Source organism: Rhea americana, unplaced genomic scaffold (genome assembly GCF_003343005.1).
Source record: "Rhea americana isolate MKP2758 unplaced genomic scaffold, rheAme1 scaffold_144, whole genome shotgun sequence".
In the NCBI taxonomy this organism is placed as follows: Eukaryota; Metazoa; Chordata; class Aves; order Rheiformes; family Rheidae; genus Rhea; species Rhea americana.
Window position 1 is genome coordinate 1147220 of NW_028185528.1, and position 18647 is coordinate 1165866.

An 18647-nucleotide genomic window follows, 5' to 3' on the forward strand; every position below is an offset into this window, starting at 1 on the left:
CTTTTTCTTCATAAAGTTTTTTTTTGTGCAAATTACTGGAATGTATTTTTGGGCTGGATTTGAATCAGTATCAACAGTAAGATTTCAAAGTAAGGGAAAATACAGTCTAAATATCGTTTTCATGAGGAGGAATGTTGAAAGGAATAAAACCTAGCTGTTTTCAATGCTAACAGTGATAGTGATCTCTTTTTAAGTTAGATACTTGCAGTTTGCTCCATTGAATCACAGCTCACTTCTGTGTACAGAGGTGTGTTAAGTTATGGAATAACAATTGTTATGTTGATCACCTGGATTCTACTGATCAACTGAGATGGGTGAACTGTTCTACAGGAAGACATTCTAGTCTCCCTGACAGATATACTGACCTAGAAATTTTTTTTAGGACGTTTCTGAGTGAAAGAAAAGTAAAGTACCAGGAAACTCCTAAGGAAGCTGCAGTCTTATGAGACTTTAAAGTAGGCCAAATTCTTGCTCAGGAAATTCCCTCTGAGGTTTCCTTTAGATCTTATTTTTCATTCTTTGTCCTAAGATGCTTTATAGACTCATTTGCATTATTAATCACCTGCTGCATTTTAATAATGAGAAGCAATCTTTATATCCCTTAATTACCTTTCATAAGGTTGTACTTTTTGAAAGATTATTTTCTTAATATGCTTTGCTGTTCCCAGATCAGAAGTATGATCTGCTAGTAAGTTAGTACTGCCACTTGTTCTTTAGGTGGTGCTGCTATTACTGTCCATGCTGATGCCTTCAAATTGAACAAWATCTGTCTTTATTAATCAGGAAAAGAAAATGGTGAAACAATTTTAAAAGACTGCTTTCCATTATGTTCTCATTTTTTGACTAAATAAAGGCTGTAAGCTAGTGTTTGTTAGGATTTACTCCTCTGTATACATGTTAAAACCTGAAAAATCTTTCTGCTAACCAGGCCTTAACAATCGTCACAAAGGGAACTTGAAGTAGCAAAATACAAAGCAGTTCCAGGCAGTAACTGAGTAGGCAGAGATACACAATGTTATTCCTGTCTTTCTAAACTACATGAATAAATAGATATGAATTAAAGGTGGTGTTTTCTTTTTCCTTCAGGTTTTAAAGACCAGATTGGCTGTGGGTAAAACAGGGCAATATTCTGGGATGTTTGACTGTGCTAAGAAGATTTTAAAAAGAGAAGGTGTAAAGGCCTTCTATAAAGGTTATATTCCTAATATTCTGGGGATAATTCCTTATGCTGGCATTGACCTTGCTGTTTATGAGGTGAGCTTAGATCACTGAATATGTGTGATTTTTCATTAGTTAATGTAAGGGTAAATGTTCTTCAGAATACTTGTATCATTACTCAGAATTGTAAAGTGCTTGTCATGTTACAGTTAAGTTACCTCCAGTTTAAAATACATAAATAAAATTTTCCTGAGATCTTACTACAGACTTTAACACTTTCCTTGTTTTCCTTCCCTGGAGGAGAGCCTGTACAGATGGGCCCTTGCATGCAACAGTCTCATCTAGCCATACAAGGGTCTTTTCTTGTAGCACCAAACAAGAAATCTACTCATCAGGAAGGATTATGGACTTTGGCAATAGGACATACTTGCGTACTTAAACGGCACTGTTGACATGGAATAACATGCCACTCTGTAGCAAATCTGAGGCTTAAAACTGGCTGCTATTCATATTATTTTACCCGTTCCTACAGTTATGACTGTGAATGCTTTTTTTTGCACAATTTTCTCTAATTGGATTATAGTAATCTGATTGTGTATCTGCGCATGTCACCAGAATTCTTTAGCTCCCATCATGTAGTTACTGTGGTGAGTTTAAAATGCTCCCCTCTTTCTTCTCAGGAGAATTTTGGCATCACTTACACTCACCTGCACCAGCTAACATGTTTTATCTACCTTAGATGCTGTTGTTTAAAAATCTGTTAAGTAGTTCAGATACACATATTAATTTTTTTCCTAGTATAGGCAAACCTTTTTGTGATATTGCAGTAACAGTAATCAGCAGAATTACTTGGGCAWACATGCCTTCAGAGTACTATGGAGGCTCTGTTCTACAATTTGCATGAAGTGTGACATGCTTGTTTAAGTTTTTGTTGCAGCCTCTGTAGCATGGCTTTTTTCTTTCCTTTTCTGGGATTAACAGGTCTAGAGTATGAGCACTGTTACTTCATGCTGTTGTGCTTGGATCTTTTAAGGATTTCTCTGCTAGGCACAGACTGTTCCAATTCAGTTAAAGTCCTTAGCCATGTACTTAACTTTGAGCATGGATCAATTCCATACCTGTGAACTTTAAAAGTAAGCATGTAGGACTGGTGTAAGGAGCTTTGGTGCTTTGCAGGATTGAACCTATAACAAATCTTATTTGTCTTGAATGCAGGTGTCTTATTTTTTGCCATTTAATTTTATGTCTTGGCAGCTCTTAAAGACTACGTGGCTAGAACACTATGCGTCAAGCTCTGCTAACCCAGGTGTTCTTGTATTGTTGGGATGTGGCACTGTTTCCAGCACGTGTGGGCAGTTAGCCAGCTACCCTCTTGCTCTTGTCAGAACACGCATGCAGGCTCAAGGTGAGGCTTGTACTAAAAATGTTTCAGTGTGGGCACATCAAATAGTACCACTTGGGATGGTTGTAGCAGGGATATGAGAAGGAAAAAAATATTTTAAAAAACAAGGATTTATCTGGAAAATGCTTCCTATGTTAGTCCCTTCCCTTCATCTCCCCTCCTGCCTGCACTGCTTTTCCTTACCATGCTTGATTCAAATGTAAAGTTATGGATTGTAACATTCATGTTACATTGAGGACTGTGCCATTCATACAGCTCCTGTTACAGTGTGCGAGAGCACTTTGCTAAAGGTGAGAATGGTTTGGTAGATTTGTACTCAAGCTAGGGGTAGGAGTCTACATCTCTGAAGAAATATAGGTGGCAAATGCTTTTCGGTGGGTTTCAGGCATGTGAGTCTGCTGAATATCTGGATTTTAAAGAGGGATCTAATTTCTCTGTGAGGACAGAAGTTCTAAAGCAGTGGGTCTGGAAGTGATGTGCTTACTACTCAGATGTTTAAGACTTGCTTGAATACTGATATTACTAAGATTCTCTTATAACATGGCTGTCTTTTTATTCTAGCCTCAGTGGAAGGTGCTCCACAGCTAAACATGGTTGCTCTCTTTCAAAGAATTATTACTACAGAAGGCATACGAGGACTTTACAGGGGCATAGCCCCTAATTTTATGAAGGTGCTTCCAGCTGTCAGCATCAGCTATGTTGTGTATGAAAAAATGAAGCAGAACTTGGGAATAGCATGAAGTGAAGGAAAAAGGTGAGATGTTTCTMATACTATTGGAAACACCAGAACAGAAATGATTTCTCGAGTAATCTGTTCTCACAATTATAGACAGATCTCTGTGGGGAGATTTGCAACTTCTATTTTTGCCCTCGAATGGGAAGAAACTTCCTTAATTTCTAACTCACCCTTTTTTAACAGATGCCTATATTGCACTTTAAGATGTCATTGAATTTTTAAAAATTAAGAAACTATGTCTTTAAATCAACAATATGTTCATTTTTTCAGGAAATCATGCATATTTTACTCACTGGCTTTTTTCTTGTATTTGTCTTAATATGTATTTGGATCAGATGAAACCAAAGGTAGGAGAAGTCTATACTGCCTTGGCACTGAATAAACAAAAGTGACTTTTTTTTTTCTTGTCACACTGCCTATACTCAAGCACAGGCAACATTTTGCACTTCTAGAAGTAAGCACTTAGTACTGTTGTATTTTTTTTCTTTCTTTTTTTTCTTTTTCTTTCTTTCTTTTCTTCTTCTTCTTCTTTTTTTTTTTTTTTTTTTTTTTTTTTTAAAGACAAATGATGTTTTTTCAGAACTTAGGTTTAGGTACAAGGGTGGACTAACATTAAAATGTAGGTGAACATCTTCATCTTCATATTCAGACTGACCTGTCTTTTGTTTAAACCCATGAGAATCTGAGAAACTGCTGTTCCATGATATTGGAATACCTCAAATGGTTTTACATGGTATTTTTTGATGCAATCAGTGATTTTAATAACATACTTCACTTGACTTGCTTTTCWTTGAATTGTAAATTTTTGCACCATTAACCATGTCAAGCTTTGGCTTACAGATGCACTTTTTATAGTATCATAATAAATAGAAGCAGAAGAAGTTACTGGGTTATTGGATCCATTCCATACAAGTATAAGTTACCTTTTAAAAATAAGTGAGGGATCCTTATTAAGCTAATAATGAATTAGATGTTGGCTGTATTAGGAGGAGTGTACCAGTTTGTCAAGAACTTGTAGCTCATCATAGCTGCCTTGTGAGTAGAGGATTGCTCCTCTCATTTTTAGACACTCCATTTTTTTTTCTCCCTACTCAAGCGTTAAAATCAAGTACATGCTTTTAACTAATAGCAGAATGCATTATTATGGAAAGATTTTATCAGTTTATAATGTGAGGTATAGCCTCTTTCCCTCAGTTCTCTGGACTGTGCATGCTGGCTGTTTGTGGGATATTGGGATCGTAAAGTATTGAAGGATTTTGTCTGAGTGACCAAATGGAACTGTTGAGCCACTCATGCCCACTGGGTTCATGTTGTTAATGAAGCAAACGAAACATATACAGAGAATTTCAGTACTTGACAAACAGTTACTTGTCAAAAAACAAAGAAGCACTTCCTCGGTATAGAGAGTAGATATTTCCATGTATAATCATTTCCAAAGTGTCTTCCTTGTCTGTTTTGGCACATTTCAGATGCCTTCAGACCTGAACACTGAGACAGAGTAACAACTATTGCAGAATTAATTTGTTCTACTTTCTGCAATTTGTATTGTGTCTTAATTTTGAACTTGCAAAGATTACTTTTACACTTATCTTGACCTTCCAAAAGCTACTTCTCTTAGACCACCTCCTGAAATTGGGTTAGTGCAGGAAGAACTTTGTTCTCATGCTAAATTTCTGTAGAGTCTTTGAGGACCCTTGAGGGGAGAGAACGACAATGAACAACAAAATAAAAAAAAGAATAAACAAAAAAACCCCTCCAAAGATGTGCCTCTTTCCAAATAGAGAAGACTTTGAGCTGTGTTCTTCGAACAGTCATATTAGCAAATCTATATTCAGTGCTTCTGTGTTTACAATTTATTTTCTGTAAATTGATGCATAACAATTCTATATAATTTGTGTTATAATATGTTGTGTCACCTGATTTTTGTAAAGCGGCAACTTTAGCTGCATCTTTTGGAAAATCTTAGACTTTGCACTTCGTTTGAAAAGCAAAAAGTCATTCATTCTATTCAAATTATCTTGCATGCATACAAAGCCTTTCTGATCTGAATGTCTTTTTTTGCCAATATCCCTGTATCTGCATGCGATTTGTGAGGTCTGTTTCCAGGTCATTTTGTTTGACTGTGACTAATAAGCAAATRTGTGTGATGACTGAAGCAGCATCTATCTTCTAGACCTGGTCCATTTTGTTCATATTGTGTAAGTGCCATTATGAGTATTGAAAATTATGGTGGTGATGTTTTCTGATCTTGAAAAGGTGGAGCCATTCAAATTTAATTTTTCATTATGTGCCTTTACAATGATGCTGTGTTCAAATTGTATGTTCTTTGTCTGTCTATTAAGAAACGTGTTTACTTTTTTAGCTCTATACCAATTTCTAATAAATGTTTCTTTCCTAATCTGGCTGGAGTGTGCTGATCTTCCGTGACCTACTAGGCAGACAGATGACAGTTTAGTGCGCTGTGTATATAGAACTTAATGTCAAGAATAAAGATGACTTAACTAAAAAGTTTGAGGCTAGCCTATGGGGGCAGGTTTAGCTCGGTTGGTTAGAGTGTGGTGCTGCTGATGTCAAGGTTACGGGTTCAAACCCTGTATGGGCTACGCTGAGGGCTGGACTAGATGATCTCCAGAGGTCCCTTCCAACCTATATTCTATAATTCTGCGTTGTGCTACTACAATGGTATTTGAAAACCTACTTTGAGATTTTGGAAAACATTCATAGAGTTTATTGTCTTGTCATACCATTAGGAGACTAACTGTTTCATTGCTTAATGGAAGGTTACGAAATATTCATTGTTTTTGCTTGTTCATTGGACAGTATTATGCCATCATTTACTTTAGTATTTTCTGCATGGCAGAACTCTTAATAACCCAAACAAACGTATTTGATGCTTCTGTTCTTAATGTTTTTCTTCCATTGTGTTCATCTTACTTGTTTGTCAAAGGATCAATATAAAACCTTCACAAGGTAATTGACTTAATTTCCTCTGCATGTGTAGCAGAGTAAATTAAGCATTAAAAGTGTAACATTAAAAGCATTCTCAGTGTCTAGCTTTGACAATTCGTTTTGAGTTTTTCACGCCAATCTTTTAAACATTAAAGATCATTGCTAACAAATTAGGGAGGTTTTTGTTGTCTCCAACACCTGCAAATATTGTTCCTGTAACAAGTAAGATTAGAAGTTTCCTTTCAGATAGGAAAAGTAGATGTTGTGTGTGTGATTCCTGACTAAATGAACAATCTGATGTTCAATTCTACTTGAGGCAAGAATGCTTTAACGGGAAACTCACCATAATTGGAAGGGCTGAACTGTGAAATTGTATGAGATTCTAGTTACTTGTCTCCTGATATGATTGATTGGCAGTTTGCAAGAAATGTGTAGTGCTGGCATTTACTTTTCTATAATGGAAGTATAGCACATTACTCCAGCAAATAATACTGACTTCTGAGAGGCTGATGCAAATATTAAAAAAAAAAAAAAAAAAAAAAAAACTAATTAGCCTGAGTCTAGTGATTATATATTCTGTCGATGTCTGAGTTAATTTTTCTTTTTGGGGGTGGGAAGCCACCTAAACTGCTACAAAATGTAGTACAGGAATTTAAAATGTTAGTACTTTCAAATGTAGACTATTTAGCTTATTGTGAAAGTGACTTCTGTGGTGGTTTTATGAATGACTGGTCCTGATAGCTCTGGTACAACAGAAAGCATCTTGTTAGGCAGCATGTAGGATGTTTGTCTTTTGAAAAATGGGGATCTGAAATGCATATAGTACCATTATTTCCAGCTATGTTTGCGAGTGTAGGCAACTTAGGTTATAAAAACATTGAGGCAGCAAGAATACAGTTAAACCAAAAACAGGCTGTCTAGGACAGCAAACTCCTCTCCCATAGAAAAAGAATTTGGCTATTCATCTTGAAATTTGGGTGTTGGACAAGGAAAGTAGAATACTATGCGAGGATATCAAGGCTGTTTCTTCAGGCCTGCTTCTTTATTTTTCTGTGTATCTAGGTCATCCTGGTTGAGTAGGGGGGCATAGACTAGATGGTCTCCAGAGGTCCCTTCCAACTTCAATAATTCTGTGATTCTGTGTGTATTCCACTAATGTTTTCATTACTTTTTTTTTTTCAGTGCATATCCACAATACATTCAGGGTTAAATTTTTAAGTTACTGGTGACAGATTTGCTAGTTGCTGATTACTTTCTTCCTGTGCCTGTTTATGCCTGTGCATGTTTAGTCTGAAACTTGCTGAATGCTGCAATCCAGAAAAATCTTTCACTTTCCCTCAGTATCTTATCTTTTGCTATTAAATATTACAAGCCACAGTTTCAAGACAGATGTGTGCAAAGATACTGCTTTTAGGTCGTATGAAAAAATATTGCTGTACAGCTTGCTACTGCCATAGTTTTTATGAGTGAAGAAATGGAGGCATGCAAAAAGGAAGTAAACCATGCAGTGTCATCAGTAAGTCAGTATGTTCAGGAAGTGCATACCCACATCCAAACCAGTCACTACCAACTCTTAGCTTTCTTGGAGTGTGGTTTGTTTTGTTCTCTCTCTCTCTCTCTCTCTTTTTTTTTTTTTTTTTTTTAAGCAAAGGATTTCTGCTATGCATAGCCGTATACACGAGAGGTGAACAGAGGCCCACAAGAGAGAGGGAAAAGCTGCCTGTATGTTTTCCTCTTGAGATATAGGCCTATCTGCTATTCAGTAGTATTCTAGTTAAAGCTGAAAACCACTGCAGAAATGGCTTGAGTTTAAAGACAGTRGGGCTGCTGGTATGGACTTTAGTCTCCTCTAGACTGTGGTGGACTCCTGGCAGGATGCATCTGCTCCTGCAGCTGTAGCAGTGCCATCCCTCACAGTTGCACCAGCTCAGGCTCAAGCTGCCTCTTATGCTTGCTAGTGGAAATGCAGCCACTATGGACACAGTTCACTGAAACACACATGATGATTTTTCCTTTCTGCAAAGGGTGCTGCTCCAGGAGCTAGGTGAGACAGGGCGTGGAACTCTGAGGCACAAATTAGCCTTTTGAGGCCCGGGTTACAATGATCTCTTCTGCTCCTTACTGTCTTGTTTCAACCCTCTGAGCTGGCCACCCTTGTGCTYGTGCAGTACGGTGTATTGATATCTGTTAATCCCTCTCTTATGTGAAGGTCAGAAGGTGTGGCAAGGAGTGTTTTGCAGTATATGATGTTGCTACACATAAATTGTTAAAATATCAAGGATATTGTAGCCTTCAGGCCATTTGGCATGGAARAAAGTGGTTTTTAAATGCCTCCCTTTCTGGTGTCTGAGTGGTCTTGAGGATAGCTTTTAAGGCTTAMATTAAAACATGACAGTGATCTAAACTGTATGTTGTGGAGAGTATAATTGGTAAGAACTGTATTCAGCACTAAAACAGTGGTTTTAGGATATTGTCAGGCTTAATTCCTGAATTATATTTAGCTTCTAAGCTTCCCAGTTGTCCAAAAGATGCAGGGAAAATACTTTYGGCAATATTCCTCTAATTCAGGGTAAACGTTATCTGTATTTCTGGCAACTTTCTAACATAGCGCTACRAACCTGAGCTGTTAACCTTTCTAAGCCTGTTTTGCCAAATAGTTAACTAACATGTCTAGTATATGTGCATGTGCATGCACATGTATATTAATAAACATATGCATATATAAGAAAATCTTCTCTTCTCTGCACAAAGCTTGTGTATCTCCTCTGTGTGATAGCTGGAGCAGTATCCAGCACAGCCTTTTAAGTGAACCCTTCTGAAGCAGGAAAACTGCCTGTCGCAGGACTGCTGTCCCCACGGATGTCTCCTCTGTGAGCTGAAAGTGAAACTGCAGGGAGGCCGGCAGTAGCTTCTAATAACAGGTCGGCAGTACTCATTAAAATCCAAAATGCTTTCACCCCTTCTAGTCTCACATAAAGTAGAATATCTCATGTCACATTGAATTAGGTGGTGGCAAAAACAAATTGAAAGGTGGAGGTATTATGATAGTCAACTTCTGGATGGGTGCTCCTCCCACCTTTTGAAATAATCATTTTGCTAACATATTTGACCCATATTTTAGCTGTTGTAAGAGCAGTGATGTGAAAGCTTTGTATAAATTTAAAGTAAATGCTGTATGTTTGTATTAGTTTGTGTTGCRCTGCCAATCCCTTGCTTGTCTGTTTACACAGCCCCTTTTGCCTAGCTGCAGCTTGAGGAAATTTGCAGATTCAGGTTGAATTTGAGCAGTGCCACCTGCTGTCATGTCAAAATATGGGGCCATGAGGGGGAATGGCCTTTCTAAACCAAGCATTTGAGGTCATTCCTTGGAGTTATCTTTACAGCAAAGGGAAAACAGGCTGTAGCAGGGGAGGACAAATCCAATTGAGCTGTGTTTTTCTTTCTTTCTTTCTTTCTTTTGGTGGTGATTGTGGCAGTGTGAACTAACGTAATAACTGAGAGCAATGCACTCAGTTGTGAGCTGCAAAAGGCAGGAATCAATTGTCTGCTTTGAGTAGCTGTGAAAGAAGCTTTGCTTTATATTGATTGGTATGGTTATTTTTGCTTTTAATAAAAACACTTGAAATAGAAGCTAGTCTCTCTAATTCTATTTTCTTTTTGCCTTTATAACATTTTTTTGTGTGTCAACACTTTTCAGTTTCTTTGTGAAATCTACTAGTGTGGAAAAGAAGGGTTCTTTAACCGTTTCTACCTGTGGATTACTGAAGAATGGTTGGTATGAAGCTTTTCTACTTGATTATTTTTGAAGAGTAAGAATGCCACTCTATATTTTGATATTTCTTAATTATGCTGGGATTAARGCTGGATCAAAAACTGCCCTGTGTGAGCCATGTTCACATTTCACATCATTAAATCCAACTTGGCTGAACACAGGTAGGTTTTTCATAGTTTCTTTCTGTATAGTACAGCCTTCTCCACTACACCATGGTGCAGCCGCTGACTTGTGGGCCCTGTTGCTATGTGCCTCTAAGCCAAACACACCTGGACATAGTCTGCCTGGTTTTGGCACTACCCTGTTCATTTCCACCTTTGGACTTTGTAATAGATGCCCTGTTTCTGTTTATTCTACAACCTGACCATGTGCTTTACACCTCTTAAGGCTCCTTATCTGCCGTTCCCAACCCAACCTATTTTTCTAAATATGTTTTGTTGTAGGAATTTGGTTTGTGCCTTTCCTGCTGTAGAACCAAACATCTCACCATCAGCATGTAGGGATGTACTGGATGCATTGGTGGTCACCATGTGTTTCACCTTCCCCTAGAACTGTCTGCACACCGGAGGCCAAATTCCCTACCAAAAGGGACCATAGCAGGTCCCTTGGAGCACTGGAAATTCAGGGGGTTGTTTGCACATGTTCATGAGACTCTGTGTGAAAGAAGTCTTTTGCCCATGCTGACAACGGCAGCTAGCCAGTTTGTATAGGCCCAAACKTTTTTTGGAAGCTTTGTATTTGTTTGTTCTTACCACCCTGACTTCCATGTTCAGTCCTTGGACTATTTCTATTTGTTCTTTTCAGTACATTTTATTTCTTCAGTTATTTTTGGAAGGCAGAGATATGCTTGAGTGAAGAAATCTAGGTGTTGCAGTGGCATCTTGCACATAAGCTGGGCTGCTTAATGTAATTTTCTTTTTCTTCTTTTTTTTTTTTTTTTTTTTTTTCCCTGTTGAAGGAACTGAGATCTGCTTGGTTGCTACCAGCACCCCAAGGAAGGCCCATCAAAACATCCTTTTGCTAGACTTCACATTAAGTTTTTTTTTCCAGTTACAAATACATAGCTATTTAAATCTGCCACCCTTCATGCCTAGGTGGACTAGGTTTAACAGCAGGTGTCCATCCTCCTCCTGCAGGTGCTGGAGAACCCAGGGCGGGTGTGCTTGCTCCCTTTGTGGGTGCACAGTAGGCTTTTTGCTAAGGAAATGCAGGGCAATCTTACAGCTCAGGTATTTTATTCTCAGTGATGCTGAGAGGAAACTGAAAGGGAACCTCTGTTTTGCAGGCATCTTCCTTTGCTGYGCTGCCCTTCCTAGGGGAGGACACATCAGGAGTTGTCACTGTCATCCCTCTCACTGTTAGACTTGCTTCAAAGACATACTGTACCCAAGTGCCATGCAGAGATTTTTCAGCACTGTCAGGCATGTTTTTAGAATTCAGCTTCTGCAGCTGTAAGGTGCCAGTGGGCAGGCAGCCTGATGGCAGCTCACAAATCTTCCAGCTACTGTGCTGATTGCCTGAACTGACTCCACTTGCTTATGTGGCATCTGTCTCTTACTCATATATTTCTAAATGATTTTCTCTCTTTTTTTTTTTTTTTTTTGGAGGGGAGGGCATAGAGTCATTTAGTTGGGTAAGCATTATGCAGATGGATGATGTTATGCTGCTTAATTACCTGCTTAGTGGTAAATAGCCTAAAAAAATTAGTTAATATGATGAACTAGTAATATCTTTTGGTGCATATGTCTGTTTTCTTGTTCATGTTTTATCATTTGCAGTTTATATGTAATATTTTTGTATTTATATATTTTTTTTTCTCTGTTAAGTGTATTATTTGGTGTCTATTCAAAGCTACTGGCCTTCCTCGGCTGTTAGGGAAAGCTCTTGCAGTTCTCATCCTCGGTTGAAAGGGAATGCATTCCTCAATTTTTACCTTGACTCTTTTTTCCAGCACTGGAAAGCTTGTTTGTACTAGGAGTTTATGCTGGAATACTGTTGATATCCTAAGCTGGTGAGATACTCTCACTAATATCAGAATGGTTTGAGAATAGTTCAAATCTCTCTTATAGAGCCAGGAATAAAACTGGAATAAGAGAATCTGTGGTCAGATTGTATCTCTGTGTTTTATTGATTAATCTTCAAAGTCTTTTGTATGCCAGTATAACCTTCTGTTGTAGATAAGTCCATGGAGCTTCTTCAAGCATAAGGAGGAACTATATTTTAGCATTTTTTTTCCCAAGTCTGCAGATTCTTGTTTTTTTGTTAGCTGGACAGATTTTGCAAAGGCTTCACTAGAGAAGAAAGAAAAAAAAATGTAATTGCAGATTTTGGGGTGCTAAAGAAGAATAATAAGATTCTGATACATCCATCTTTACTGTTACMTATTTTTGTGGTTAGTAACAAGATCTTTGCTTTTAATAGGTTGGGAAAAATGAGAGAGAACAGAGCTAGGTTGTGCTATGTGAGTGGGAAACTCCAGGGATACCCGAAACTCTGTGATATGCCGACACAAAGCCTTCTGCCTCTGGGATGAGCAGTAATGAGCATTTTTGTTGTGACCCACCCTGACTAGAGTGTCTGCAGTACTGAATGAGCGATAGTGCATAGATCTGTTGCATCTAACTCACAAATGCATGGCATTTACCAGTCAGCCCGAGTTAGGTCAAAGATAGGCTGCTGTTCAGCACAGAGAGAGAGCCTTGTGCCGTGTAGTGTTTCTCCACTGAGAATCTGAGCTGGAGCAGAAGCATTTCTCCTTAATTCTAAATTGTTCACTGATGCTGCCATCACTTAAAGTTTGTTTGGCTTGGACATCAGATACTGCTCACTGGTCCCATGAGGAGTATCTGATTTTAGTTTATTGTTTTGCTATTTTTTCCTCTRTCCTAGAGAAGAAGAGATAAAGATTTGTTCAGTCGTCTTGTTTTTCCCTCCAGAATAGTAATTAACATCCATACCTTACTGTGAGTTATTTACCTGACTGCAATCTAAAGACGTTATCTTTTCCATAGTCTGACATTTTGATATGGAGTGATATGATCCTGTAGATCTAGGAGTCTGGGGATGGAGATTCTCATCTCAGTTCTGCTGTTGACCTTAGGCATGTCATTCCTCTGCATCCCTGTCCCTTGTACTTTCTTGTCTATTAGATGTTAAGCTTTATGGGACTGTCCGTCATGGTGTAAGGACTCAGTGTGTAGCCTGGGACTCAGCTATGATACAAATAATGATATTCTGATTAAAAATTAAGACTTTGACCTATAATAAAACTTGTTGGTGTTATTGTAGTGTTACCAACTTTATCTGTTAAGATGTTTTGTTAGTTCAGTATCAGATAATAATACTACAATATGAAGAAAGCACGTGTCAAGCAGCAAAGCAATCGTATTGGAATAAAAGTTGATTGCAAAAGTTGCCTGCTTGGATAAATTCCTATTAAACTTAATGACAGAGTCTCTTATCTGTGAATTGAAATATGATTTTCTGCTTGATTGTTCTTTTTAGTTAATTAAAATAAATTTTTAATTAGCAGCAATCTCTAACATTACAAATTAGGACTCTATACCTCAACCTCTTGTGCTCTTGTGCTCTCCTGACTGAGGAAGTGGTTTACTCTTGATGTTGCATGCGGCAGTCATTCATTCTGTGTTGTCAGAGTAACACTGTATACCAAAATGCCTCCCAGCCCACTGGTAGTTACATGACTCTCCCAGCAGATGCCCCTCCCGTGCTGGGAGAAGCTCTCTGCTGCCGCCTTGCAGGGTCTGGGATGTCTAATACATGCAAAGTGCAGAGATGTGAAAATAATAGGATAGAAAGATTTTAGCAGGGCCAGGCTGTCCCAGAGCATTTTGCCAGTTATTTTGGTCTTTACATCTAACGTTTTTATCGTYGTTCCTTTTTCTGTTATGTCGACAGGCAGCAGATGAAAGGCTTTCGTGCAAGTTACTCTCTTCAAAATGTGTGGCTCTGACGAGACTGTGCCTCTTGTCTTGTCTTGTATTCAGAGCAATGTTCCCAGTGAAAATCAAAAAATCAAAAGGAGCTCAAGGAGGGTATTTAAAAATTCTTTTAGGAGGATACTAATTGTAAATGATTTGGAGAAAATCAGAATCATGGAATGTCTGTCTATGCAGTAGCTGATGAGGCAGTTCGTGGTCATTAGTCTCTGAGCGCACCGAGGATGTAGTGCCAACAGGGAGGGTTGACAAGTGGTGTTGGAGGAGGGTGGTGAGGGGGGGATTGAAGCGAGCAAATGAAATCTGAGGCTGAAGGTCAGAAAAATTTCCCTGACAATGCAGAAATCTCCCCAAGGGGTTCCTATTGCTTAAGACACTATTTAAAAATAGAATAAATTAAATCTATTGCAACACATCACATGCAATTCTTTACTGCTGTAGGTTGCTGAGAACTGAAATAACCATGGACATAGACAAGAGATCTCTAAACACTGTCCCTTACCAGACAGCAGGATAGCATGTTTCCTCAGGAGGACCTTGATTTTATTTAAATTTCTGCTAGATTTTGAGCAACTAGAATGCCTGAGCTACACAACCCAGAGAATAAAAGTTCTCTATCAGTAAAAGTAAAGGCTAAAATAAGCATTCTAAGCTGAAATCTTATGTTTATGGCCAATCATAGTAACTTCTCAGGATAAAATTTCAGAGAATAATTTGATATTTCACTGTTGTTGGTTAAATGTTAATATAAAAAACACTATGCAAGTTACCTTTGAGTAATTCTTATTTTCAGTTCCCTGAATTTCCGATTGTGCTATAAGAGTTAAGTCAAATATTATCTAAGATCCCAAATAGCAAAAGTTCTGGAAGCATCCCAGATGCTAGAAGTTGACTTTTATGTGGTTTATTCCATTTGAAGAACTGGAGTTTACCATGAAAGATGTGTGGTAAGAAGCCAATTCTCTAGGCATCTCTATCGCCAGAAGCTGTTGTTCTGTGGAACTATTTGAACTTGCCATAGTTCCATACAGGCATTTTGTTTAACTTTCAAGTATATTTCATTAGTATTTGAAGTGTAAACTCTTAAGGGATTTATAATGCAACTGTTGAGTTTGAACCTTAAAAATTACCAAATCTCAACAAAAGTATCTTTAGTAGGGCTTATGGGCTCCCACATGTGAGGGCTTTACCCTAGTTGGGTTGGTTGGTTTGGAAGTTGCTTTTCAGAACAAGGTTAGTTATCAATATTTTGTCTTCCAAATAACTGAGCTTCAATTTTGAAATTCTGTTTTTTGGCTTGATGAAATTCATGTACTTGAGTTTTCAATTGCTTATTTGAAATAAATTCATGAGTTGCCTTAGGAAGAGGCTGTCATATTACAAATGTTTTCCCCGAATCCAGATTATCCAAATAAGTGCTGAGCAAGAGCCTCAGCAGAAGGCCAGAGTTGGTATGGTGCTACCATGTGAGCTGTATTCTCACTGTTATAGCTGTTTACTCTAGGCTGAAACTCAGGAATGCAGGTTAGAGGGGTTCAGGGAGGCCTCCCCTGCCAGTAAATGTCATAGGGACAAGGGACGTTCATTCTGTTTTTGAAGCATCAAATTAGCAGTGTGGGTTACAGACAGAAGCTTAAATCTTTTGTGCAAGTATGAATGAGGAATAGCTGCAGACAGAGCACCTTTTTCCTCAGGAGCCTCTCTGCTCCCCAAATCTTCCTGGCATCTTTGCCTTGTGCTTGAGTCTTCCTGAGACGCCCTTTCCCTTGGAGATCTTGTGCCTGTAAGGTTCTGTTCTCCTATTGGAGTTTGTCTTCAGTTGGGAAGGAGGGGTGGGCAGCAAGAGGAGGCAAGACTTCTTTAAAAACCGTTTACTGCTAAGGAGAAAGGAAGGCATTGGCCTCCCTAGACTTCAGGGTTGTTGATTGTCCCTCAGAGACACTTGAAACTCCAGGGGAATGGAAGAATTAGAAGCTAAATAGCTTTTCTGTAGACATTTCTATTATTTAAACTGAATAAAAATGTCCAACGAGTCAAAATTGTTCAGAGCTGCTTGTTTAATTGTGCATTGCAACAGAGAGGACAGCAGGAGCCCATCAGAGGTACAGAGCTGCTGCTGGTCTTCCACAGGCGCAGGCCAAACAGGCAGTTTCTGTCCTGCTGCTATGCTGGGCAGCTGCCCCTTGACCACTCTTCCAGGTTGTTGCATTGTATATTAAGTTGATTACTTGAAATTGTACAGATCTGATTGTATTTGGCACTTAACAGCTGGGGGTCAATGCATCTTGTACATAAACAGTGATCAGTCTGGTACAAAACAAGAGAAACAGCTTGCAAGGTGACTTTACTTTTCGTCTGTTTTAATTTTAAAGCTATTGATCTGCTAGAGAATTTTTTTCCTACTTTTTTTTTTAAGGATTGCGTATTTCAGCTATTTTACATAGAGAAGCCGTATATTTTCTGATGTGTCAGCATCTAATTATAGAAGCACAGTTCAGCCTCGGTTATCTTTAATTAGAGTTCAAATCAGTAGTAAATATTTCATTAAACTGTTTTAAACTGACAAAGCTAGGAAATTTGCAATGTTGAAGGTTAAACTCTGACCTCATCTCATGTTGTTGAACCTCACTTGGCAACTGTATCTCAGTACATAAATATGCCATGTCTTAAACTCCTAGTTAAAAATTCTTAAAAAATGCAATGAAGATGTAAAGAAGAGATGCAAAAGGATTTGGGGCATTTTGAGTAGGATTTTTTTTAATAAGTGCTATATGTCATTTTCTTAAAAAAAAAAAAAAAAAAAAAAGTGTTCATTTTAAGAGACAGAAAATGAACATCTGCCGGAAGATATAAAAGCTGAGAAACTGAAGCAGCCTCAGCTGTATCTATGTACATATACACATTTCAATATTTGTTTTTAGACTACTTATCTCTTGTTAATTTATAATGGCTTATTGCTTAAGAATGTATCTGATGTTTTTCCTTTTTAGTTAAAAAGGCAATTTTGATTTACTGTATTTTAAAACTGTTGCTAGGGATCTTTAAAAAGACTTATTTCAAGCACTAAACCAGAATATATTCAAAACCTTCTGTGTCTTCCAGGAACTGTAGGACTAATGAAATGACTTAACCTAAATGAACTAAAACTCCTGTTCCCAAACGTCTACCTGTGCTCCCTCGTGGGCCAGTTCCATGGGCTGACAAGTCCTTTTCTTCTAACCAGCCCTATCCAGATTGAGTCATTCGGGGATGGTCTGTGTGGCTTCTGCATACAGATGATATATGAAAAACGTATGAATATACCCTCAAGTATTCATTAATGCAGTTTGTAGTTATTGAGAGCTTCAAGTAAAACGCCAGCAGGTGCTCAGCCTGTATTCAAATGTGCTCCTTATATCTAACCATTTGGTCAGGCCCATCATAAGTGACTGACTGAAACTCCCTTCTCCTTCCTCGCTTATATGCCCATAACAGCACGGTACCTTTGTAATACAGGGAACTTTTGCCCTTTAGTGTTGCTCAGCTGAGTGTAAATAGGGGATTTTTTTTGTACATTTCTGTTTGCAATGACTTAATTTCCGGGTTCTCGTTTGTAGGGTGTTAAAAGCCATAGTGGTGGAGTAAACAAGGGCTGCTAAGCAAACTCAGTTGTGCTTTAAATACCTTATTTGATACCTTGTGTCATCAGCAGACTGTAAGACACTATGAAATYTGCTGGAAAATTTCTCAAATAATAAAAAAGGAAGATGAGGTGTTTGAACAATGTGTTTCCCTAAGGACAGGATTAATGAGCCTGCAGACTAGGTGGGATAAGAGATGTACACGGCCTAGTGTGTATTCGTATTCAGTGTAGAATATGTGATGCTTGGGAATGAGGTTCTGAGGAAAAAAATGTAACGTATTTGTGGGGGAGTATATTAATTGCGTCTGGTTCTGGTTTTCAGTTGAACTCTATAAAAGGAAGGCTACCGTAACATCTCAAATCATATTATGAAAACTAATTTCCTTCATCACTAACAATACCTCATGTTATTGAATTGAAATAATTTCTGAAAGCTAATTTTCTTTTTTAGACTCCATATTTGTTCTTGGAGCTTCTATGAGCTCAGACAGTGGGCATAAAAGATTGATCCCATAAATAACTTTCATAATTTGGCTGCACAGAGCTGACATGYTTGAGACATGCTGCAGGAAGATGGTCAGATCTTGAACAAAACAGGGTTTTCACTGGAAGGAGATACTAACATGCAAATAGTTCTGTTAGTGTAAGTTTGGGTAAGGAAGAAATGAATTATGTGATCTGTATTTTCAGTGAAATGACCTGACAGTTTATCTCATCTTTTTCTATCCTAGTATGAAAGGAGAATACAAAACTATGTACAAGTCTGCTAATACTTAGGAAATAACAAAATAATGCTGTAACACAGAGACAAACAGACCAGAGTACCTTAGTATATATTTGGAGTGTAGCCTAATTGCATTAATATTCAGTGACTGTGCTGCGGATCACAAAAGTCTGTTAACCTCTAGCATACTCGTGCTAGCGATGCACCTGGGACTTTGAAATAATCTGTGCTTAGAAGACTTGCAGGAGTAAAAGCTTTGCATAATAGCTCTGTGAACAAAGCCAGAACTGAAAATAAAAATTCTGCAATGGATATTTAAGAATAA

The 18647-nt window shown here is 38.1% G+C and overlaps 1 protein-coding gene across 6 annotated transcripts in view; it reads left to right on the forward strand.

The window, feature by feature from the left end:
• Positions 1–18647, forward strand: part of SLC25A24 (solute carrier family 25 member 24) — a 73238-nt gene that overhangs the window by 18946 nt on the left and 35645 nt on the right. For 5 of the 6 annotated variants that reach the window (XR_014895089.1, XR_014895090.1, XR_014895091.1 and 2 more), the window contains exons 8-10: positions 1087–1254; positions 2413–2563; positions 3122–3314. Coding sequence is in view for 3 of the 6 variants with exons in the window: in XM_085299068.1 (XP_085155194.1) it covers positions 1087–1254; positions 2413–2563; positions 3122–3300 (498 nt within the window). In the remaining 3 variants the exon portion in view is untranslated. Of the gene's footprint in view, positions 1–1086; positions 1255–2412; positions 2564–3121; positions 5695–18647 lie in introns of those variants that run through there. The other variant, XM_085299067.1, reaches the window with a different exon arrangement.